Source organism: Sturnira hondurensis, unplaced genomic scaffold (assembly GCF_014824575.4).
Source record: "Sturnira hondurensis isolate 20B ecotype Veracruz unplaced genomic scaffold, ASM1482457v3 Scaffold0011253, whole genome shotgun sequence".
Classification (NCBI taxonomy): Eukaryota; Metazoa; Chordata; class Mammalia; order Chiroptera; family Phyllostomidae; genus Sturnira; species Sturnira hondurensis.
In genome coordinates, this window is record NW_028083884.1 from 1,854,046 (window position 1) to 1,879,640 (window position 25,595).

The window sequence follows — 25,595 nt, forward strand, 5'->3', positions numbered from 1 at the left end:
ACAAGACTGCTGGGTATGGTGGTTCCCACAGGAGACTCGGCACTAACGGAGGCTCTGCCCTCCGGGATCTACTGCTTGTTTTGTAGGAAACTGACAGTGACATAAACAGGCAGAGTCACCCAAAATTCTATTTTATGTTTTCTCGGGGTTGAAATAAAATCACAAGATTTCCTGAAACCCGGCGGGCACACCTTTCTTCCATGGACACTGCTTTAAGTGTTCCTTTTCCTCCACCCCATCCGCAGAAGACAGGCTGAATAATGCAGACAAAACCAGTTGTAATTTGAAAAATCACACTAGATTTTATTAAAATATACACAAACGACCTCATTTTTTGGAAGCCGTCAGTTTGGGGAAGAAGTGCGTGGAAATGAACAAAAAGCGGGAGCAGTGGCGCAGAGAACTGAGGACGGGAGGGGGGGAGGCAGGGAAACCCCGGTGCGGCCAGGCCTGCCCCGGCAGCCTGGGAAAGCCGCTCAGTGGGGTGCCCGCCGCTACACACCGAGGTGGCCTCACACCGAGGTGGCCTCACACCGAGGTGCGCGGGATACACGTCGTCTGGGGTCAGCGGCAGCCCTGAAATCCTACTGTCCTGATTCCACCATTAGAATAAGCAAATGCCATGTATTAACCATATATAACACGCACTCACAATGAAAAGTAAATAAATGCTGACTTCAAAGGAATACTTGCAAGGAAGACAAGAGAAACAGAAGTTTGCTGCTTTAAAAAAATGCATTGATGTTACTGTTTTATTCACACTGATTAGAACATATACACAAAAATGTGTACTGTATGTTGCTTTCAAAAAATTCTATGTTCCATGAGAACTATGTAAACAGTGTAAAATGTCTCTACTGCATAACAAAAGAAGAAAAATCAGCATTCCCACGTAGTATTAGGAAAACAAGATAATTTAAAGATATAGTAAAACAAAATGAAATATTACAGGACAGTCTTTTCATGAAGTAGATTCATGGTCTAGAAGCAATACATTTCATACTTTCGAATACTTTGGTGTCAGTGAAATTAATTAATATAAAGTAAAACAACAGAAACTATAAAATCTCTGGTTTGGCTCTCACATTAACTGGGACCTCAGCGATGAGGCGACCACGCAGCCACCCCACAACACCCAGTGGGAGCCGTCTCCCGCGGCAGTGGGCACGCTGGGGGAGCTCCCAGGACCTCTGTGCATCTCCTTCCACAGCTGCGCTCCCGGCAACAGCTCGATGAAACCTCTGCTTTAACTTGGAGTATCAATGCTCTTGTTACTGCCTCGTAACAATACAAATGACACCACGTTAAAGCATCTCACAACAATTCACATTTAAAGCAGAACATACATTTTCTTAAATCATATTTCTATAGTTTCTCAAGTTATCCGCTTGAATAGAAGAACATACTACAACAAAAAACGCAAGCTTAACGGGCCTGACAATGGGTTTTTAAGGAACAGAAACAGCCTCTGCGTGCCACAAATCTCTCGGGCGTCGCACACTGTTCTGACAACTGTACCACCAACGGATCTGAGGGACTTTTAAGTGCGTCGTCCTGGCAGTTACGTTTTCTCATCTACACCGCAGAATGTGGTGCTGTTCCCACTGTCCTTCTGTTCTGCGTGTTTTCCTTCCCACGAGTCCCTGCATCTGAAAATTACATCTGAGCAACTGTCAACGCATCACTTGCATCATCCATCACAGGAGCAAACTGGGAATGTCCTCTGAGGATTTTCTCAGCAATGAAATTTATACCGCGACTTTCTGGAAAGACAAGAAAGTCTTTAAAGGAAAGAACCTTTGGTGAACGTCACGAACTCACAGTAATATGACAACGCAGTGCTGCGCCTTCCTAAACCAGGAGAACATGCCGTCCGGTGCTGCAAAGTGCCTCCCTCCGAACCACAGAGGCCGGAGCGCCAGCCCTCAGACAGGCCCTGGGGACGGAAGGGACACAGGTGCAGCCAGGGGCACGCCATGAGACGAACTAGCGTGACACCTTGGTAATGCAGTGAGTGTAGAAAGCAGAGGAAAGCTTTTGACAGGTTAATCTGGGGCCTTTGGAGGAATAAGAACAGAGAGGAATAAATGAGATGAACATGAAAGAGTTTAGCCAACTGATCTCTGCTCGAGTGAACCGTGTATGGAAGAACTGCCAGTCTTTTAAATTAATTACTTTGTGGTATTGGGCCAGTATCAGGAACTAAAATTCTTGCCTAAACTCTACAACAAAGTAAACAAAGAAATGAAACAACAAACAGTGAGCAAATTAAGTGTGCACGGTTCTTTTTCATAGTAAGTAATATTAAAATCTGAGGACTGTATAGTTTAGAGTTTAGTTCGTTTTGTGGGAGAGCCTCTTGGGGAACTTGAATCATTTCAAAGTTCATGTGGAATAATCGCCAAGATCACCAGCTACTGATAACCTGTACTGTCCGACGGTACAAACTATAAAGTTACAGTAAAACACCACATTCCATGAATCTAATGCATCACTACTTTACGTACCATGGGAACAAAAGACGCCCAGGACGGGAGATCAAAGAGGAGACAGAGGCCTTCACAAAAAGTGAGGATGTCGAATTGCTACAACCTCAATGAAGGGTAAAATTAACCCTCCCCACAGAAGGGATGACAAAGAAGTTTTTATACCTCCTCCTTAATTATGGGAAGAGGGGGAAGTTTCCTTGCTATTTGAATTGATACACCCACCCCGTCCTGCCTGCAAATTTTGTGGTCTAAATTCACAACACCAGCATAGTCCAACAAAACCTCAGAGAAATTAGCTTAAGTAGACGCAGGTTGGTAGTGCCTCCCAGTGACCGGCCGTAGAAACGCAAACCACGCTGGAAAGAACTTGACTGTCATCCAGGCAACAGCTGATTTTAAGACGCATTCCAATTTTAAAGATTCTAAAATGTGAAAAATATATAATTTGAAGTCAGTGAAATATGGTAGACAGATAAATAATTTAATAACACAGGTGCAGAAAGACTAAAAAACAAATACTGGGCATATGCTAAAAAGTGTCAAACAACAGCATATTATAAAAATATCAAGTCAATGACAAAAAAGTACATTACACTCAAAGTATGGCACAGGCAAAAAAGATTATTTAAGAAAAACATTAAATCCCTCTCTAAACCATATTCTTCTAACTATAAAGTCAGATGAAAACATCATTTAAGAACTTAAATATCATTTAGTAATAATCTTAAAATTTCGGCCTATATATTTTAAAACAGTGCTCTCTACCTCTAGCTCCCCAAAATATCCAAAGCATTAGCAAAAAGAAATGGCAAGTGTCAAACCGGAAACAAATACATTTGCAATGGCAAAAGGTCATTATCCTTTTTTTTTTTTAAGATTTTATTTATTTCTTTATCTTTAGAGGGGATGGAGAGAGGGAGAGAAACATCAATGTATGGTTGCCTTTCATGTGTTCCCTGCTGGGAGTTGGCCTGCAGGGAACCGACCTGCAACCCAGGCATGTGCCCTCACTGAGAATCGAACCGCGATCCTCTGGTTCCCAAGCCTGTGCTCAATCCACTGAGCTACACCAGCCAGGGTTATTATCCTTAAATATCACAATTATAAATGAGTAAGAAACAAAAATAGCCTACCCCACACATCCAGAAAAATGAGTAAAAATCAAGAATATGCAAACTGACAAAACAATAAACACAAACAGCCAAATAAATACACCAAAAAAACCCTGTTGCACTAGTAATGAAAATAAAACAACGATATAACAATTTCTATCAAGTTGGCAAAGTTTTACAAAACAATCATACTCAGTGTTGGCAAGGGCGCAGAAAAACTAGCAGGTACACTGGTGATAGATATAAAAACGGAGCCGACCTTTCTGAAATGTCGATACGTATACATCAAAACGCCTTCTGAAATGTGTGATATGCTGAGATCTACAATCCTGCTTCTGAGCAATTTATCCCAAACAGTCAGAAATGTATGTACAACACATGTCAGAATTATTTATAATAGTGAAAACTGGAAAAATCACCTAAACACCCAATAATGTATTTTAAATAAAACAATAAAATGGGATACAATGCAACTACTAAATCCCATGTATCACTGAAGCACTGTTTAGACTAGTAAAAGGACAATGTAAATACCTACCAGCAAGGAAAAGGTTATACAAATCGCAGTTTAACAGTCAATGGACTACTATCCAGTCATTAAAAAGAATAAGGCAGCTCTTATGTTATGACACAGTCTTCTCTCTCCTTGAAATATCTTCTTTCCAAGCCATCCATCCAGCACTTAATCAAAAAGGACACTTTCTTTGTTCGGGTGTCCTCTGCCACCTCACACACAAGGGCACTGCCTCTCACCCTTACCCCACCGCCCTGTTTCTGACTGTCCCACTCAGTCCAACTCTTCACTCACTGTCCGTCCTCCGGTAAAGGAGAGAAGGTCCCTGAGGGCAGAGACGTGGGTGGTCCACGGCCGTGACCCAGGGCGAGATCAGCACCTGGCACTTAGCACAGCGTTCATCAGATACTGGATGGGTACGGGAAGGTCTCAAGATACAAAGGTAGAAACAGTTTGTCTATTTAGCTGTTACTTGCCTTCTGAAAAGGAACATACACTCAGACCATCGACAACGGCCTTTGGGAAGGAGGACGGGGAAAGGGACAGAGTGGGTCCTTCACTGCTGTCACTTAAAAGCTGCACGAACTGTAAATGCAACGCAGAAAAACCAACAGAAGCTGTAATCACACTCACTAACACACACTGTAGGCTGTGGGGAAATTACACAATACATTCTTAAGTGGAAAAAACAGGCTGCAAAATAACAAATAATATAAAATACATGACACTTAGAAGGATTAACTTGTAATATTTCTAACTGGCAAGACTATAGGTGATTTCTCTTCTTATTCTTTTCTGTATTTTCTAACATTTCTGTATGAGGCACTATTATTTTATAATTTTTAAGTTGCTTTTAAACACACAGAGCATCTGCCTAGCAGAGTGTGACAACGCCCACACTGGACTCCAGGACAGGGCGACGCACTGCTCCGCCTCTGGGGCCCCCACTTGGAACACGGTGCCCTCTCCCGCGACTCTCCGCCCTCTCCCCACCCCCGGCCTCTCACTGTGTCCGCTCTCCATCACTTCCTTCAGTGCCCGTGTCTTTCTCTCCCCATCTGACCCAGAAAACCGTAACCCGGTAACCCCACGTACCTGCTTACTCTGAGCGTCACCAAGGCAGTGGCGCACGGCCAGAAGAAAAGCCTGGCAACTGTGTTCACTGTACTCACTTCAAATTTTGGACCGAAATATCAAATGAGCATCCATCCTCGCCGGCCACACAACCCCTCCACACTTGGCTGAGACATCCCACCCCCAGCTCTCTGAGACGAGCGTCTCTCTGCTCCTCTCCCCCAGGCTCCCCCAGGCTCTGGACTGGCGACCCTCCCCTCCCACACTCCGGAGAGGAAGCGGAGGGAACCAGAGAAGCCCCTCTGCCCACCCCCAATTTCACTCACCCAGCCCTGTCGGTGCCCAGGTCTGTCTGCCTTCCCCCCGGTGCCACCTAAAGATGCATCCTGGCTCCTTTTCCAAGGCTAAACCCTGCAGTCTGCCCTGGCCCTACTACCCCCATTGCCTTTTCAAGCATTTTCTTCAACCACTACCCCATCTTGTTCTTGCATCATCGGTCCCCCACCACAGAGTCACTGCCACTAGTAAGCAAACACCCCTGAGTGTCTCGCGATGTCCCCATCTTACATCTGTTACCCTTCCCAGCATAACTCCTTCCTCCCCGGTCCTTTACCTCGCCTCAGATGCTTTCCCTCTGCTCAAGGCCACCAATGATGGACGCCCAAGCCCTCTGCGAGACAACAGCAAATTCCTGGTCCTCCCCTCACTGGACCTCTCAGCGGCGTTTGAGGTGGTCGCCCACGCTCTCCTGGAGGCAACCTCCTCTGGGCTGCCCTGAGGTCACAAAGCCCTGGACTGTCTTTCGCGTCACTGGCTCCTCCCTCTCCGCAAGCCCTTTCCCTTCTCCAACGCACTCCTCCTAGGCAGTCTCATCCAATCTGTGCCTTCAAAAGTCAAACACATGCCGATGATTCTAAAGGTGTTACTTCTAGCTCCGAGCTTTCTTCTGTGCTTCAGGGCAACTGCTGGCTGAACAAAGCAGACCTGCTGATTTCTCATCCTGCACAGCAGCCCCTAAACCTTCCAGAAGCCCTCCCTGGAAAAGGTACCACCATCTACCCAGCTGCTCACACCAAAACCCCAAGAATAGCCCTGGCTGGCGTAGCTCAGTGGATTGAGCGAGGGCCTACGAACCAGAGGATAGTGGTTCAATTCCCAGTCAGGGCACATGCCTGGGTTGCAGGCCAGTTCCCGGCAGGAGACGCACAAGAGGCAACCATATATTGATGTTTCTCTCCCTCTCTCCTTCCCTTCCCCTCTAAAGATAAATAAATAAAGTCTAAAAAACAAAACAAGAATAATATTCCACAATGAACTCGTCAGTAAGTCCTAAACAACTCTACCTCCAAAAGATATCTGAATTCAACCACCTCTGACCACCCCTACCACTCCCCTCATCAAAGTCCGCCTTCCTCCATCGTTACTCAACAGTCCACCCTCCAACCAACACCCAGAGCAATGTTTCTAAAGTAGAAACCCAACCATGTCACTTCTTCAAGACCCCAGTGCGCCCACTTTACTCACTCAGAGTACATGCACCTGTGTTAACGGTTCCCTCATGACCACGCCCCGTGCGTCTTAGTCCCCGCCCTCCACCCTCCCCTTCACTTACTGCCCTCTGGCTACACTGGCCTGCTTTCAGTCCCTCACACCTGACCTAGCTGTCCCCACCTCATGACCTTTGCAGCTGCTCTTCTTTCTCCTTATGTTGTTTGTCCCCTTATCTTCAGATGGCCACCCTTCTTCCCATTATTCAAGGTTCAATTCAAGTGTCACCAAATCAGCAAGGCCTTCCCCAGAAGCAACCCGGTCACTCTCCACATCTTATTTTACCTTTTATCTGTTGGCATCATTCAACAAACGAACCCTTCCTGTTACAGAACAAAAGTAAACTTCTAACTGTTTAAGGAATTTTGACTTAGGTTCTGTTATCTACAACCAAATATTCCTAGCTAATGTTCCTGAGAATCTATTTTTAAAAGAAACTGAAATTAAAAGAACTCAAATTCTACACAGAATTAGATCATAACAAGTCAGAAATGTACATTGTTTACTAATTCCCTTCCTTTACCATCTAGTCTAAATTTTTAAATAAAAAAGCACTCAGAGGAAACAGAAACAAGAAGAAATTATGGCCAACTCCATAAACAGGACTTGAGAATGAAGCATTCAGAATCTATACACACAACACAGGTAAATGCACAGAGAAAGACTGACTTCATTCAGAATCTATACACACAATACAGGTAAATTCACACAGGGAGACTGACTTCGTTCAGAATCTATACACACAATAAGGGTAAACACACACAGGGAGACTGACTTCATTCAGAATCTATTCACTCAATGAGAGTGAACTTACATAGGGAGACTGAAGTCCAGTCAATGCTGGGGCTGTTCTGGACTAACATCCATTGTTCGATAAATTTCTTTAAGTAATAACAGGGCAGTATCTTCAGATTCCCTATAAAAAAAAGTGCATTTGCTTAAAAGACAATTAATAGAAATTAACCTGTATGCCTAACAATGGAAAACGCAGCTTTTGTTCCACTCAATTCCACTTAAGGGCAAAGGAAATTAAAGTAGTGCAATCTCAAAGCTGCCCTTAAAAAGTGGACGGAGACCCTCGGCTCCAGAACAAGCACGCTGAGACTCTCCTGAGCGAGGGGATCTGTGCACGAATGGCTTTCCTGAGGCCTTCCCTGCCACCCCGTTCTGTGAAAGGCATCCCTGCAGGAACAGTGTGCAAGTGTCAAGGGCCTCTGGTCAAAGGCAGATGACATACTGCCATCTTGTGAGTAACTGAACTAAATAAGGAAAATACTGATTTTGAACATATGGGTGTTCAAATTAATACTGCAGAACATGATAAATCAGCAAGAGTCTCACTAAAAAAAACCACTGCTTCCCGTGCTAGTGCCTAAAGGCCGAGTGCATGTTATCAGAGAAGAAAATACTTACCAATAGCATAAATGACTCTGAAGAGCGAAAAGATACTCATTAAAACTCTCTATTGGCTTTTCCTGCAGAACGTAGTCAATGCGGCGGCCTCCGTTTAGCATTCCAACCTTCCCTAAGTAGTCCTCATCCTTGGAAAAATCTGGACTTTCAACAATCTTTTCTGCTAGAATTCAAACCATTTCAATATCAAAGTCAATCACATAATCATTTTCCTTTGACTTTAGCTGATTTACTGGGCTCAGTGAGAATATTGCTTGACACACGCAGCAACCTGGGGAGCTACCAGGCTCACTTTCCATTCCTCCAAAGAGCCAGGGGAAGAGGGGCTTGGTTACCCCAGACAGAGGAGAGAGAGCCAAGGAGCTGACAGAGGTTTTGAAGAAAGGGGTGAAAGAGCATTGTAGAAAGAAAAGAAATAGAATTAGAATCTGAAAAAATCAAACACATCACAGCACAACGACCTGACATTGCAGTAAAGTACGTAACAACACAGTTGAACAGCAGCACCGGAAAAGGTCATTTCTCCGAGTCGGTGTTCCAACTGCCCGAACACAAACTGGGTTCCCACTCTGACGTTACACTCCGGCCTTAGGATCTCAGTAAAGTTTTAACGTGGCAGAGTAAAAACGTGCAGCCACTACCGGGCAGAACCAGGCAGCTGCAGAAGGATGACACGTTCTGAAGTGCAGTGTATCCTACAAAATTCCCTTTACCGGAGTCTCTACATTTTAACAAAAAAGACTGGAGGACAAACATCATTAAATTATTTATGTGTTCCGATCACAAATAACATCTGGAACAACTGGAAAAGGCCTCAAACATCAAATTTACCTTCAACGACTTGCTTTTCTTCTTCTTCTTTGATTTGATGGGCCACCTTCTCCAATTCTTCTTGTAACTGAGCTGAAGAGGTATGAGCACGCGCAAACTCATTCAGGGTCTGCCACGCGCTTTTCAGAGAGCTAATAAAACCCTGCTTCAGATCAGATCCCATGCGAGAGAGACTTTCTTTCAACTCTAAAGAAATTAAAACGACACATCGAGTTATTAGCCAGCGGGTAAAATTCTGCACCACAAAAAATAAAAGTTAACAGGATTCTCAAGTAGGTGAAGCCACCCAGCCCTCTCTTACACATCAGGCACGTGGAGCACCTCGACCAAACCCTTCAAGTTAAAATGTTCTGAGGAGTCTTGGCCCTTTCGTTTCTGTAACAACTAAACTTGATGCAACCAAAACCTAGAAACTTTCTCTCTCCAAAAAGAAGTTCAATACCATAAAGAAGTAACTAAACACATGCACGTGGTTTTTTTCTTACTGTAAGTTAAAAAGTAGACCCCAAAAGTTAAAAAGATGACTTTTTCTAATCTGTAACAGTGACATGATTTTGAAAACGTGAAAAGCGCCCTGGCTGGTCTAGCTCAGTGAAATGAGCACAGGCCTGTGAAGCAAAGGGTCACCGGTTCGATTCCCAGTCAGGGCACATGCCTAGGTTGCAGGCCAGGTCCCCATTAAGGGATACATGAGAGGCAACCACACAGTGATGTCTCTCTCCCACTCTTTCTCCTTCCCTTCCCCTCTATCTAAAAAAATAAGTAAATAAAATATGTTTTTAAAAAAGAAAACATGAAAAGCACAATTAAACTTCTCATTTAAAAATGAAGAAACCCCCACTTTCACCCTTTCCACTGTTGTCTAGTAATTCCTATTTGAAATCGAGATCTCTCAATAGCAAATTTCTCGTTTTAACTCCAAAGAGTTAAATATTTTTAAAAGCATCATAAAAGCAACAAAAGAATAAATAAAGGGAAAAAACTTTTAAATAAGGGAGCATGATCACTTTTCCTTCTTTTAAATCTGTGGATAATATACACCATTAGTAGACATAAGAAAAACGTTAAACCCCACTTAGAATTATTATCAATCTATATGTTAAATTAATTTTTTAAAGGAAAAGCCTGTCTAGTTAGCAAGGAAATTTTTAAAAGCCCACTTGCCTTCAAAAACATCAAAATCATTTCCTGATGGTTTGTTCAGTTCAAATGTTACTCTGCTTCCCAATTCCCAAAATTTTAATCACACTCTATCAAAATCTACAAGGTCTGTCCAGAAAAAGTCCAACCATTGTTAATACAATGAGAATGGTTTGCAAGACACTGATGAACCTGGCGGCCAAGGGGCATGGACTGGAATGCGCATGTGCGAACAAGGACGACGTCACTGTACTGATCAGTGGGGGTGGCAGACGTTGTCGAGTGAGCATGTGGACTGTGTGGCCATCGCATTCAAAATGACTGAGTGAGGAGAACAACAAATCTGCATCAAATTTTATGTTAAGCTTTAACATTGCTCTGTGGAAACTATTCAAATGATTCAGAAGGCCGCAGCTATGGGCAACTGGTGAATGGCAACTTCATGACAACATACCCACTCATGAATCATGTCTCACGCAGTTTTTTGGCAAAACATCAAGTCACTCAGGTGATTCAGCCCCTGCTACAGCCCAGGTTTGGTGCTCAGTGACTTCTGGCTTTTCCCAAAACTAAAATCACCTTTGAAAGGGAAGAGATTTCAGACCATGGATGAAATTCAGAAAAATACAATGGGGCAGCTGATGGCAATTGGGAGAACTATGTAAGGCTGATCCCTACTCTGAAGGGGTCTGAGGCATCATTATCCTGTGTACAATGTTTCTTATATCTTGTTCAATAAATGTCTGTTTTTCATAATACCTGGCTGGATACTTTCTGGACAGGCCTCATATGTACCACATCGCTTTATTACCGTCTTCCCCTCATTCCTTAAACATTTCAGCAATTGGAATGTCATCAAGGATAAAGTCATCAAGGAGAAGGAATTCATTCACAACGTGCTCTACAGCTTTTCCAAATATTTAGTAAACAAGTTCTAAACACAGGAGGTACTTAACATTAACTCTGTAAGAAAGGACTGAGCGTTAAAATTTTTTTAATCTATTACAAATGACAGATTAAAGAACAAGAAGGAAACAAGTGTATAATACTTGCTTTTTACCTAAATGAAGCCTTTTTCTGCCTTTATGATGTGGAATGAGAACAGCTTTTAGGTCCAAATCTGGAACAATCATCGGTTCTAGTCTGTATGCCACTGGATCAAGCTATAAATAGGAAAATTGAAATTTATGAAAAGCTAATTTATTTTGAGTTATATACCTTAGTTGGGCAAAAAACCAAAAACTGGCAAACCAGATATATTATTTACACCTATCAAATATTGGTAATTATAAGAAGACTTTCAAGTTTATGGCTAAAATAACTGTATTTCCTTGAACAAAAGCTTTTTGGCAGGAAAGACTGGAGCATACTGTACTGTACCTATTAGGACTGGTTGCTGAGCTGCACAAAACCCAGATCAGTATTAACTCCTAAAAGATTCGGATGAAGAGCACAGGCTCTTCACCTTCTTCGCAACAGGGAGCTAATTCTGTTCACTCACCGGATGATAAATGTTCAAGAACCCTTTACAGGTGGGAAGTCTGTAGTTCTCATCTATCCGATCCACTCCTCGAATAGTGAGAAACACACCAATCGGAGATCCCAAGGCAAAGAAAATCTCTGGTTCAAAGTCTAATGGGCTGTAAACAACAGAAACCTAGAAAGAACCAAAGAGCAATAAAAGATGATCGTTCCAATGATCATGAGTTGAAAATACCTTAAATGAAAAATACATTTAACACAGAACATCACAGCTCAGCAGAGCCTTCCTTAAACATGTTCCGAACACTTGTATTAGCCTACAGTTGGGCAAAATCACCCAACACAAAGCCTATTTTGTAATAAAGGGCTGACTATCCATGTAATTTACATGAAAACACACCACACCCAGAACACACTGGCTGTCTACCCCGTGATTACGTGGCCGCCACTGCCCAGCATCACGAGAGAGTGCCCTAGCACACACCACCAGCCCGGAAGAGACCAACACCCTAAATTCAAAGTACAGTTTCTAGTGCCTGTGTGTCACTTCCGAACTATCACAATGTTGAACCTCCGTAAGCTGGGGTTGTCTGTACTAGTGAGGGAGCCAGTTTTACAAACTGCCAGGGAAAATGCAAACTGCCACAGCCTTTCAAGCCGCAAATGGCAATAACTACCAATTTTTATGTGTATATCCTTTGGCCCAGCTAACCTTCGTCTACTTATTTAATTGAAAAAAAGAATAAAAAATGTGCACAGAAAAACTGGTTTAAAACTGTTCATTGCTGGATCGCTTAGAAGACTAAAAAATTTACTTAGTTTTTAGAAAATTTAGTTAACCAAGCAGTTGCTGATTCGATTCTAGTCAGGGCACGTGCCAGGTCCCCAGTTGGGGGTATGGGAGAGGCAACCGACTGATGTTTCTTTCCCTCTCTTCCTTCCTCCCTTGCCTTCTCTCTAAAAATAAATAAAATCGTTTTAAAAATTGAAATTGTAGAAAAATACTTACTGATACAAAATACTTTCATAATACAGCTGCCCCTTCAATGTGAGTTTGAACTGCATGGGTCCACAGTATTTCAATAAATACTGTAAATGTATGTTCTCTTCCTTACAATTTTAACGTTTCCTTTTCTCTAGCTTACTTTAAGAACACAATATATAACACATACAACATATAAAATGTGTTCATCGACAGCTTATGTTATCAGTAGGGCTCCCAGTCCACAGCAGCCTATTAGTGATGACGTTTTGGGGGGAGCCAGACTTGCAACCACATGGAAGGCCAGAGCGCCAACCCCCAAGTAAAACATTGTTTGTCCTATTCTCCCACTTTTGTTAAAATATGTAAGTAAATATATGCTTATATAAAAGACTAGAAGGCCTTTTCAAACAGCTAATGGTAGTTAGTTCTGCTTAAGAAAATTCAGAGATCATTTTTTAATCTCCGTTTGCTTAATCAGTATTTCTTGGCAACAAACAATGCGCACCGTTGCTGTGGTTTGAGAACCGTTGCTTGAGACCCTTCTGGGTAACAGACCCTGCATGCCCACCTCAACCCACCCAAGATCCTTGTTGCCCACCTCACATGCCGGAAGTGGTATGTGACCTGAGCTGGGTCCATCAACCAGTACCCCATTCCCCAGGCAACGAGAACTGGTCCCAAATGGACTCGTGACTGAAACTGGATCAAGTAAAATACCTTCTTGAAATTTCCTAACAGGACCTACTACCAGGGTAGATTCCTTTCTCTTGTGACCACACGGCTGTAGATGAGCTCAAAGCCACTGATGACCGTGATTCCAATGTCTCGAAGCACGCAAGCCCCACAGACAGGCACACGGCGAGGGCCCTGGTGGCAAGGAGGCCCTGGTTCCACCAACCTCTGACCCCTGATCCTGCCCAGTGAGGGGAGGAAATACCCGCCTTTACTTGCTAGAGTCTGTTCAAATATGCTCATATTTTTAAAAGGCAATCTTTATAAACAAATTGGCCTTAAAAACTTGAACAAGCTATAGCAAACATCCAGTTTCATTTTCTGCCTTCTTGACACCAGTCATGAACTCACTCATGATAATGGGACCTTATCTATAAAAATAAACATACTGAAAGTAACATCCAAAAAACTTTCAGACTTCTCGGCCATTAAGATACAGGCACATCAAAGTATATTACTGAATGTAGAATCATCAACTATTTGATCAATTTTTCCTCGAGGAAAGAACTGAGAGAACTACTAAAAGCACATGAACTGAGTAAATACAGCAAGCCCCTCCCACGGGCACCTGAGTGTAACCTGAGCATAACCTTCTAGCTGCACCGCTCCTGCCGCTGGTGGCTGTGAGAGAACTACGCTATAAACCAAGTGGGGAAATACCGAAACAAAGGCAACTCCAAAAGTGAGACGATCCAATCCCCTATTTTGAACATTACAGAAGAATTATACAAGTTTTATTAAAACCAGTTTTCTCGGACTTCCGCCAAGATGGAGGTGTAGGTGGAAGCACTGTGCCTTTTCCCAAAATCAAGTTTGAATATAACAAAGGTTTGGTGAACAAAAACGCAGCCAAAGAACAGAAAAATTGAACTATACGGAAGTCCGCAAACAACGAACCATTCAACTGGGACCAGTAAGAGGGGCGGAGCCAGCAGCAGAGCGGGAACAGGCAAGAAAGATCCCCGGACCCCAGGCTCCCAGGCAGCTCTGCGCTGGGCTGACCCAGCGAGGGCGCAGGGCAGCGGGCTGACCATGGTTGCACATTCACACGCAGTGGGACAGATCGCGCAGCCTGCAGTGGTGGCAGGAGGAGGCAGAGGGGGCCCGCCATTGCTTTCCTTTGGCCCCGCCCCCACATACAGTGCCACAACCCAGCCACTGAGTGGCCCGGCCCTGGTGAACACCTAGGGCTCTGCTCCTCATATGTAACAGGCACGAACAGTCCAAAATATGGCTCAAGAAGAACTCAAAGCCCCAGAGCCGAAAACTCTAAGCGAAAAAGAAATAGTAAACCTCTCAGATGCACAATTCAAAACACTGGTGATCAGGATGCTCACAGAACTGGTTCATTTTAGCCACAAATTAGAGGAACGTATGAAGGCTAAACTAATTGAAATGAAGGGAAATGCACAGGAAACCAATAGTGATGGAAAGGAAACTGGGACTCAAATCATGGGGGTGGACCAGAAGGAAGAAATGACCAAATGGAAAAAAGTGAAGTTACAAGAATTTTAAAAAAATGAGGAGAGGCTTAGGAACCTCCAGGACATCTTTAAACGTTCCAACATCCGAATTATAGGGGTACCAGAAGGGGAAAAGAAAGAGCCACGAGTGGAAAACTTATTTGAACAAATAATAAAGAAGAACTTCCCCAATCTGGCAAAGGAAATAGACTTCCAGGAACTCCAGGAAGCTCAGAGAGTCCGAAAGAAGTTGGACCCAAGAAGGAACACGCAAGGCACTAATGTAATCAGAATTACATTAGCCAAGATTAAAATGAAGGGGAGAATCCTAGAAGCAGCAAGAGATAAGGGGACAGTTACCTACAAAAAAGTTCCCATCAGACTGTCCACTGATTTCTCAAGAGACCTTACAGGCAAGAAGGAGCTGGAAGAAAGTATTCCAAGTCATGAAATCCAAAGACCTACAGCCAAGACTGCTCTATCCAGCAAAGCTTTCATTTAGAATGAAAGGGTAGATAAAGTGCTTCTCAGATAAGATCAAATTCCAGGAGTTCATCATCACCAAGCCCTTATTATATGAAATGTTAAAGGGACTTATCTAAGAAAAAGAAGAATATGAAAAATATGAACTGTGAAAGGACAGCAAACTCACAGTTATTAACAACCACACCTAAAATAAAAGCAAACCAAGAGGACAGCTAGATCAGGAGTGGAACCATAGAAATGAAGAACACATGGAGGGTTAGCAACAGGGGAGTGGGAGGAGGAGAAGGGGGGAGAAGATACAGAAATAAGTAGCATAGACGGTAGGTAGAAAACAGACAGGGGGGAGGGCAAGAATAGTAGGGAAAATATAGAATCTAAAGAACTTGAGATAAACTAAAGGGGGGGAATGGTGGGGGAAGGGGTGTGCAGGGTGGAGGGGAATTAAGGGGGGGAATAGAACAACTGTAATGGTATAATCAATAAAACATATTTTACAAAGTAACATAAAATAAAACAATGAAAAAAAAAACAGTTTTCTCTGCCCCTCCCATACATGTTGAGTAAATAGTTAAAGAATCTGAAGAAATGTGATCACAATAAAGATATGCGACTCCAACATAAAATACGCGGCCCGAGGCGCACGGGAACTTACCTGTCCAGTGCCGACCTGAAAAGACTCATAATCAACCTGCACAGAAGACGCACAAGCACCGACGGGAAGCCTCCTCCTGGACACCGTTTCTTTGGGTTTCCGAGCACTTCCCTCCCGTCCGTCTGCTGAAGCCGCCATCGTCGCCTTCTTTTCCGAAGCTGCTTTTTTCTGTTCCTGTGAAATACCAAAATTTCATGGCATAACCTTGAGGGAAAAAGTTCATTTATGAGCTATCACCACAAAACATGCCATCTAAATATTAACAAATGACTAGTAATTTCTTAAGCACAACAACGACATTGTGGCATTAGAGAAACGTCCCTTTTAGAGGACACATACTAATATTTATGAAAGAAGTGCCACTATGTCTATAGTTTTCTTTAACATTCTTAAGAAAAAAAGATTAAGAGGCAATGAAAAAATACCGCAAAATAGCTACAATTCAATCTAAACATTATCATTATACTGTTCATAATACTTTCCCACATTAAGTTTTAATAAAAAGTAAAAATGTCGATGTCTTCCTTTAAGATCTAAACTTTAGACTGACAGTTTATAAACACTATATAATTTAAAATAATACTTCTATAAAGATGTGTAACTTAGGAGAAACTTCTTCCCTCAACCCTGTGTCTGCCCAGAGCCACCGCCAAGTCTCCCTCGAAAGCGTCTGGGAGGAGTGAAGAGGCACACCGTGTCACACTCACACAACGGACCGACTGCTCAGGAAGAGAGGGACGATTCAATGATTTGGTGAATCTCAAAAAGAATATTTTGAGTAAAAGAAGCCAAAGACAAAAGAGTGCATCCATACTGTTCACTCTACTATACAGAACAGGCAAAACTTTCAATAGTGGCAGAAATCACACCAGTGGTTGCATGGGCAGGAGGAGCCGACCAGAAAGAAGCATAACAGAAATGCTCCACTGTTTGCTTTAGGCTGTCATTACAAAGGTGCAAAAACTGTCAAAACTTATTGCCACAAATACTTAAGATCAATTTATCTCCACATTTCCACAAGCAAACGAAAGCTTCAGGTGTGTCAGAGGAGATGAAACCCACTCCCACGGGCATGTCGGCACACCCTGACACAGCAGCAGCAATTCCCGGGGGTGCGACAGCTGTCATGGGTGGACTTGGCCACTCCCCACAAGTACATGTTCTAATGGCCCTCAATCCGCAGGCTGCCAATGACTGTGTAAGTCTCCGTTTCAAGTTACTGAAAATGCCTAAACAAACAGTCTTCTCTCTCCATGAACTCCAAATGCCGTATTTTGCCATGTATAATGTGCTCCTGTGTATAACGCACACCACGTTTGTGTGCATATCATGCACAGGATTATTATACGTGTGGTATATAATCATTATACCCATGTATAAGGGGCAGGCTTATTTTTCCCTCAAAAATCTGGGCAAAAAAAAAAGTACACCTCACTCACAGCAAAATGCAGTACGAAGAAATCAGGGCGAGTCCAACTGGTTAACTCAACAGGCAACTCAGAAAAGAGAAAACTCCCCGCCAGCCAGCTCAGAACCGATCCCCCAGTTCATGTTCTGGAAGGTGTCTCTCTGCCCTCTGAAGGCAGCACAGGAATAACTCTGAAACCCAAAACGAAGAACGTGTCCAGGGTTCTTCAGTTCAAACCTGCCTTCTCCTTCAGAAGTACGTCCCATCACATTCTCAGAACTTACTCCAAGTTGCTAAGAGCCATCTAAATAAGACCATACACTGTCCTGTTGCAAACTGTTTTGTTTCCCCTAGACTCACACAATGATTATAAAAACAACGAACACATAACTTGACTATCAATATTCCCAACATTAAAAACTCCTTTTCAAATGAAAGTCATTAAGATAGTTTACAAAGGGGAAAAAGAGCACTCAGACTACAAATACTTGATGTCCATATTCTAAAATAATTGACTAATTTCGGTCCCATTATTTCAGTTCCATTAAATCAACAGGATACACCATATTATCTAATTATTGATCTGGCAGCACCTTGTTATCTGTAAAAAACAAAGAGCAATCAATGGCAACACGGCTGAGAAAATGTCATGGTTCATCCAGAGGCAATTACTTCTGAATTTAAAAAATAAGATCACTTTTTTGATTTATACTCCTTTTGAAATATCTTTTAACGCCATAGTTCATATACACAAGCAACTATAGTGTATAAACCAGACCCCTTCCACAAGTTTTCCAAGAACAATAAAATGCTTTTCTACTGTTTTTCCTTCTATTACAGAATAAAGTCAAGGATATGCTGCAGGGCCTGAAAACAGCCTCTCATTTGTTTTTGTTTTTGCAAGCTTGTGCTTCACAAGGAGAAAAATGTTCATGGAAAAACCAGGAAGGAGTCAATATGTTTTAAAATGCATTTATTATAGAAACATTTGGTCAGAGCTAAGATTTTATAATGAGTTTATAGCACATATTTTTATATTTCAAAATGTCTAAAGTGAACATTAAGATTTAGACTAAACAGGTGATTTGGTGCTAAGTCATAACTGGTGATAGAATTAATATGCAGGTCAGCATTTCATGGCCGTCATTGAAAAGCATCATGACTTTCATGGCCATAAAAACACGTGAGACCCACTCCGATACAAGAGGAAGCCCAAACTTCTGCACCTGCCATGTGGGCCTCAGGACCGTCTGCTCTACCCGGCTCCCAGCTCACCTTCAGTGTCAGCTGTAGGCCCATGCCTAGAAGGCCAAGTCCCCGATCCTACCCCTCCCTCAAGCTGAAGCACCAACATCTTGGGGAAAGTCTTCTCTTACCAACTCCAGTCCCTTCTCCCCTGGCCAGAACTGCCACCCTCACCTGGCTCTGACAGCCTGGACAGCATTCTGTCAGGGGACTTGTGTGTCATCATTTGTGGTCACATCTCTCCCTCTATCCAGACACAATATCCTCAGTTCATCACCACATTCCAAGAATCAAGCACTGTGCCTGACCCCAAAGATACATTTATAAAATGTTAACTAACTCAACTGCTTAAGCTAATCACAACACATCAGACCTACGACCACAGTCATATTACATAAATGGCACATGTGAAGTTTTAAAGAAGTAACACAAATAAAAGAAACACGGAAGTTCAAAACTGGCCCTGGCTGGTGTTGCTCAGTGGATTGAGTGCTGGCATGTAAAACAAAGGATTGCCAGTTCAATTCCTGGTCAGGACACAGGAGCTAAGATTTATTGGGTGTTAATCTTCATATGTATTACTTCATTCTCACTCCAACTCTATTATCATTCCCAATTTAGGAATACAGGAAACCAAGAAACAGAAAAGGTAAGCAAACTTCTCATAAATATGTAGTTAGGAAGTGGTTGAACTGGGCATCAGGGTAATCAACTCATCCATCTGTCCAGGATTCACCCAGTTTTTGCTCTAGGATATTCCCATTTCACAAATAAAAAGTCCTTTTTCAAGGGAATTCTCAGTCCCAAGGAAACTGGGTAGTCAGTAACCCTAACTGGAATTAAATCTAGTTCTGTCAGACTCCAAAGTCTAACAGGACTGCCATCAACTCCACGACTGTGCCCTGGGGCAGGGGCACGCTAGCTAGCCTAACCGTGACGGAATTGACGAAACCTTCCAAAATACACACAAACTAGTCCCAGATGCGTTTTCTTTTCTCTGGGGGGCAGAGATGAACTTTACCAGTTTGCTCGCTTTATGTTTCACAAAGTTAGCTATCTTCTTTCTGGGCCCCAGAGGTATTCCCATTTCCTTCAGATCATCAACTGTACACATAAGCTTAAAAAGAAAACACACAAGCATGTTAATTAGTCTACTGACAGAACAGAAAAATGGTTATAGAGAAACCACACATCGAAAGCAATCTAAGATCCACTTTTTTTAACAGTTAATATTTTTTTGTTTTTAAACCACTGATTAATTTAGACTGTAAAATCTTAGCCCTCCACATCCAAATCATTGTATTAATTTTTTTTACAGAAAATATATTCATGATGTGCAAATTCAAAAGCTACAGTGAAGCTGAAGTTTTGAAGTCTCTCCCCGCCAGTCCTGCCCCAACCACCCAACCCAGCTCTCTCAGCAGCAGCTGCTGGCAATCCTCTCTCCTTCAAGAGGGATCTTATACATATATAGCAACTACATGCTTTTCCGTGTGTGTGTGTGCGTGGCCTTACTATGCAAGCAGGACTGAACTTTTGGTCTTTTCACGTGACGTGCCTAAGGGATTACTCTCACTGGTATCTGTGACACTGCTCATTCATTCAACAGCTACAGGGTACACCATTACATAGATGCACCATAAATAACCTCACTAGTGCCCTGCTAGTAAAGGGGCACAAAAGGTGTTTCTAAGGTTTTGCTAGTGTGAACAGTGCAGTACCCTTGTGCATCTTCTTGAGTGAGTATTTCTTTACAGGAAATATTCCTGGCAGTGAATATGCTGGGGGACAGAGTATTTTTTATATTTTAAAAGATAATGGCAAACTGCCCTCCAGAGTGATTCACACTGCTACTGACAATATGTAACAGTGCCGACTTCCCCTCATCCTAGGTGCACAGTACACACAGTAGGGCAAAAGTGGGTCTACAGTCACTCCTATGGAACATAAACAATAAATAATAACAAAAACAAACTGTGTTTCACATACTCACAAACTGTAAACTTACTTTTTCCCCACACTCTATCAGCAAACTCTTTATTTTTGCCAGACTGATAGGTTAAAAAAAATCTCACTGCACTTTTATTTGCATGTATCCTATGAAATTTAGTATAGGAATCCATGTTATTTTCTTTTCTGTATATCATCTGTTCTTAGTCGTTGCCTGTTTTCCTACTGTGTCAATATCTTTGCATAACTCAGTTGTAGAAGCTTCGAACAGTAAGGAGATAAGCCACTTGCACACAATGTGTGTTTCAAACAGTCCTCTTACCCTATCACTGGCCTTTAGATGCTGTTTATGGCCTCTCCTCTCTGCAGTGGTTTTTCCTTTATGGCTTCTGGGTTTTGTGTCACACTTAGAACAATCTCCTCAGTTTTTTTTTAAAGTTCTCCTGTGGTTTTCCACTTTTTAAACATTTAAGTCTCTGCCTTATCTGGAATGTATTATGATGTAAGACTATAAGTGTGTGTAAATCATTCTGAATTTTGAATTTATACACAGGAAAAATAACTTTATACAAAAATGAATCAAACTATCATTATTACCAGAGATTCCATATCAATCTTTTCCTTTTCAAAAGTGCTAATGTATTCAGAGAGGCTAAGTGCTGCCAGAGTTCCTTGCAAAGTTAGGACTTCTTCATTTTCAACATCAAGGTCACAAGACTCATCCAAGGTCAGCTTTGGCTCTTCATGCATCTTTTAAAAAAGTTGGGGAAACATTACAAAGCTCAGAAAAACTCCCATAAAATGTCTCCTAATCTACAGAAACTCTAAAATCATTCTGCTCCATAAACAAATCATAATATTTAACAGTTTGTCATCCAAGTTTTATCTTTTGAAAAAGCATATAAATGTAATAAATCACTTGTTTTCCCATTTCTTACAGCAACAACAAGCAACACGATTCCATTACACCTGTAAACCTCAGTGGACTTCGATCCACAGCAACAGTTTGGATTTTGGGAAACTAGTGGCTCCAACTCCAATCTAAACGTTAAGTGAGCCGCACCTGCTTCTCCTGAAAGTGCGGCCGCCCCACCGCTCCGTTAGCGACTGCAAAAGGCCTTGGAGATGCTGGTGAAGCCAGATCTTTTTGATTACACAGGATGTCAAACAATATTAAGGAACCTAAAAAAAAAAAGAGAACATTTTGCTTTACAATGCTCTAGGTGCTTTTTATAACACGAAATACATCCTCCTCCTTTTCCTCCACGTCCCTGGGCAGAAGTTATACAAAAATTATAATATTTGATGCTAATATTTGATGCTAATCAAATATTCTTGTTTTACCCAACAGCAGAATAAGTTAAAATATAAAGTTTTACTAGGTAACATGAAAGGTGAACAGAAATGGCAGAATCTAAACTCAAAGCATTCACTTCTATCCTTCATTAAACTTAAAATCGATAATTCTAAATCCTGCACTAACAATGTCATCCACACTGAAAGCAGTGATGACTCAGAAATATTTTGCTTAAAATGTGGATATTTGACAATTTTACCTAAACTGTGACCAGCAACAGAGACCCCTCCTTTGAAGTCTGGATTCCGACTCATAAAGAGCGCGTGCAGGCGGTTTATCTCCATTCCCACTTTTTCCACAATCTTCTGACAGTAGGTGGGGCTATTGTAAAACAGAATATCCAGCAAGGTTTCATTGGTAAAGTGACGAAACCGACCAACACTTGGTAAAGTGATTTTCTTAATATTCCTGTTCAGAAAGGAAAAAAAGTATATTGTCAGTAGCTACCTTAAACCTATGAATTTTTTAAAGTTCGGATTTTGAATCCTGAAAATATACTGCGTACAAAAAATCCCACAGACTAATTATGAGCTGATTTGTAGACAGAGTTATAGCAAAAAAACTTGCTATTTGTGCTTTTAACTATATTATGAATTTTGGAACTCTCTGAAGAGTTATGATATGACATAAGGCTTACAAAAAGATTTTTCTTTTTAAAGAAAGCCTACAGTTTCATTTGTCTTCCAATTTATTGGAAATCAGAATGACAAAAACTGTGGGTAGGAAGGACAACAGAGAAAGTATCAGGAAGAAAGGGGCTTAAAGAGATGAAAATCCTTTCTGGTTTCAGAATGGCCATAGCGAAGTTCAAGAACATCCACAGGAAAAGAAAACACCCTCATAACAGGGCCAGCATGCACAGAATGCTGTTTGCAGGGATAGTTTTCTTAAGCCATGTGCTCTGAAACATGATGATTTACCAAAATTCAGATGCTATTAACCCTGTGTTCTAGCATAAATATTACCTAAACTTTTAAAAAAATTACCTGCCTGGCTGGTGTGGCTCAGTGGACTGAGCGCCAGCCTGTTAACTAAAAGGTTGTCAGTTTGATCCCCACCCAGGGCACACGCCTGGACTGCAGGCCAGGTCCCCGTTTGGAGGTATGTGAGAGGCAACCAATCGATGTTTCTCTCCCTCTCTTTCTCCCCCCTTCCCCTCTCTCTAAAAGTAAATAAATAAAAATTTTTCTTAAAAATTTTTTTAAAAAATCACCTAAATCTGTGGTTCTCAATTAGGAGCATTCAAAATCGAGTGAGGGCATTCTTACTTGTCGCAGTGCCTGGGTAAGTGCTATGGGCACTCAGTGGCATTCAGACTAAGGATACAAAATGGCGTACAGCACACCCGAAACAGTCTGACGTGACAAGGAACTGTCCTGCCAAAAGTGCTCCACTGAGAAACAATCGTCTAAATCAGTGGTTCTCAACTAGGAGTGGTTTCACCCCCAGGGTGCCTTTGGCAATGACCAGACACATCTTTGGCGGTCACACTGTGGGAAGGAATGAGCTACTACTATCCAGAGAGTAGAGGCCAGGGATGCTGCTAAACACCTACAACATACAGGACAGCCCCTCGCTAAACCACTACACACCAGTATTCTAAAACCACCGTAAATTTCCTAGATGCTCTTAAATATTGATAACAAGAATATATGCATACATATATACTTGCATATATACGTGTGTGCATGCACGCACACACAGAAAAGTACCATGTACATGTAACCAGTATTTAATCATGTTTCAGAGGAAGTATAAATTTAAAATTAAAAAATACATTCATTAAAGTCATAATAAACACTTTCATGTTACGGCTTAAATTTTGAATCTAAGTTTGAATAATCTGAAGAACAAGTAACAAAACCCACAAACCTGTCAACGCCTGTGGCATCCCCACCCAACGCACTATGCCAGTGGACTGGAAGGAACTCCACTCTGCTTATTTTCCGATCTTCTAAAGATTTCTTGAAATGTGTCTGTAGCAATTTGAGTGAAACCACCCTAAAATCATCCACTTCAAAAAAAATATCAAGGAAAACAACAAGTTATATTAATTAAATTCGCCTAGCTTGATAGGTAGTTAGCAATTATCTCAACTAGATCAGTATTTTTTATAACACCAACTTTTCAAGAATAAAAAAATAAATAAACCTAATGTTTAGAAAGTTCTTTTAAACTTTTCATTATTTTAGAGGCATGTTGATGACTAAAAAGTGTTAGTTTAACTATCACAAACTTGCCCTGAGTTACATGGCTCAGTAGACTGGGCCTGGGCCTCTGAACTAAAGGGTCACTGGTTCGATTCCCAGTCAGGCACATGCCTGGGATGCAGATTTGGTGCCCAGCTGGGAAACATACAAGAGGCAATCAATCAATGTTTCTTCAATCAGTGTTTCTCTCTCTCTCTCTCCCCCTCCCTTCCCCTCTCTAAAATCAATAAACATGTCCTCAGGTGAGGAAATAAATAAATGCATATATACATGCAAGATATTTGGCACCTACTAAGTATTCAATAAATAAGAACTATTTACACAGACATAAAAATAAAGCTTCAGATTTCTCCAGACAAGATGAAGGCATAGGTGGACACACTGTGCTTCCTCACAAAACCAGAAGGAGGATAGCAACCAATTTAAAAGCAAAAAACCACAAGAACTGCCAGAAAATTGAACTGTAAGGAAGTCTGACAACCAAGGAGGTAAAGAAGAAACATTCATCCAGACTGGTAGGAGGGGCGGAGATGGGCAACCAGGGGGGGAAGATATGCAGCAGGCTGGCAGCTGGCAGACCGGGTGGTCCGGCAACTAGAACAGGTACAGAATCACAGGAACGGAGATCATGTGGAGGGTTATCAGCGGGAAGGGGTTGGTGGGACAATGGAGGCAAAGGTGCAGGGAATAAGAAGTATAACGGGTAGATACAAAACAGACAGGGGATGTTAAGAATAGTACAGGAAAAGGAGAAGCCAAAGAACTTATATGTACAACCCACGGACATGAACTACGGGGAGGAAATGCTGGAGGGAGGGGATTACAGGGTGGAGGAGAATAAAGGGGAGAAAAAAGGGACAACTCTTAATAGCATAATCAATAAAATATACTTTAAAAAACCTCAAAAATCTCCGTGAACCACAGGGATTCCCACGCCCACTAAACAACCCCCCACCACTGACTCACTGTAAACCGGTTTCATGTACAGGTGCCCCAGTCGCTAGAGGCGCTTCAGCAGAGGCTACGAGAAAGGCCCAGTCAGTTCCCAGATCCCGTCTAATTCTTCACAGTCTAGATTTTTATGAGTTATACACGTCATAAAATCAAATCAAGTACAAATTAATATTCCCAGTGATCAAATAAATCACCTCTTACAGCCCTTCAGCTGGAAGCTATTTTAAAAACGAACATTTAAAAGTCCCTCTATCAGCTCTCAAATCATTCCATGAAGTAAAATGACTAACACTCACCACATTCAATAATGCTTCTGAAGCGCAAGTCACACACAGGCCCAATGCCATGTACCATGAACACCAAATGGTCAACCTGAGGCATCTCCCCTACAAAAGAAATACACACACATGTAAGCTGGACATGTGTTTGGGTTTCCTTAATTGAACAGCAATATTCAGATTTCCCTTTTGTCATCACAAAGTTCCCCCAAAATGCATGGCCCTTCCAACCTAATGAGCCTCATTACCCTCTACCAAATTAGAACAAAACC

General features: G+C 42.0%; 1 protein-coding gene across 4 annotated transcripts in view; it reads right to left on the reverse strand.

The window, feature by feature from the left end:
* Positions 1-279: 279 nt before the first annotated feature.
* Positions 280-25,595, reverse strand: part of SEC23IP (SEC23 interacting protein) — a 37,690-nt gene continuing 12,374 nt past the window's right edge. The window contains exons 7-19 of one of the 4 annotated variants that reach the window (XM_037059633.1): positions 25,342-25,431; positions 23,754-23,895; positions 22,081-22,289; positions 21,588-21,706; positions 21,122-21,274; positions 19,596-19,691; positions 15,922-16,095; positions 11,623-11,778; positions 11,182-11,284; positions 8,982-9,167; positions 8,151-8,310; positions 7,552-7,653; positions 280-2,911 (exon numbers count right to left, since the gene is read on the reverse strand). In XM_037059633.1, the coding sequence (XP_036915528.1) occupies positions 7,572-7,653; positions 8,151-8,310; positions 8,982-9,167; positions 11,182-11,284; positions 11,623-11,778; positions 15,922-16,095; positions 19,596-19,691; positions 21,122-21,274; positions 21,588-21,706; positions 22,081-22,289; positions 23,754-23,895; positions 25,342-25,431 (1,670 nt within the window). In that variant the 3' untranslated portion in view covers positions 280-2,911; positions 7,552-7,571. The other 3 variants (XM_037059632.1, XM_037059631.1, XM_037059634.1) reach the window with 3 other exon arrangements.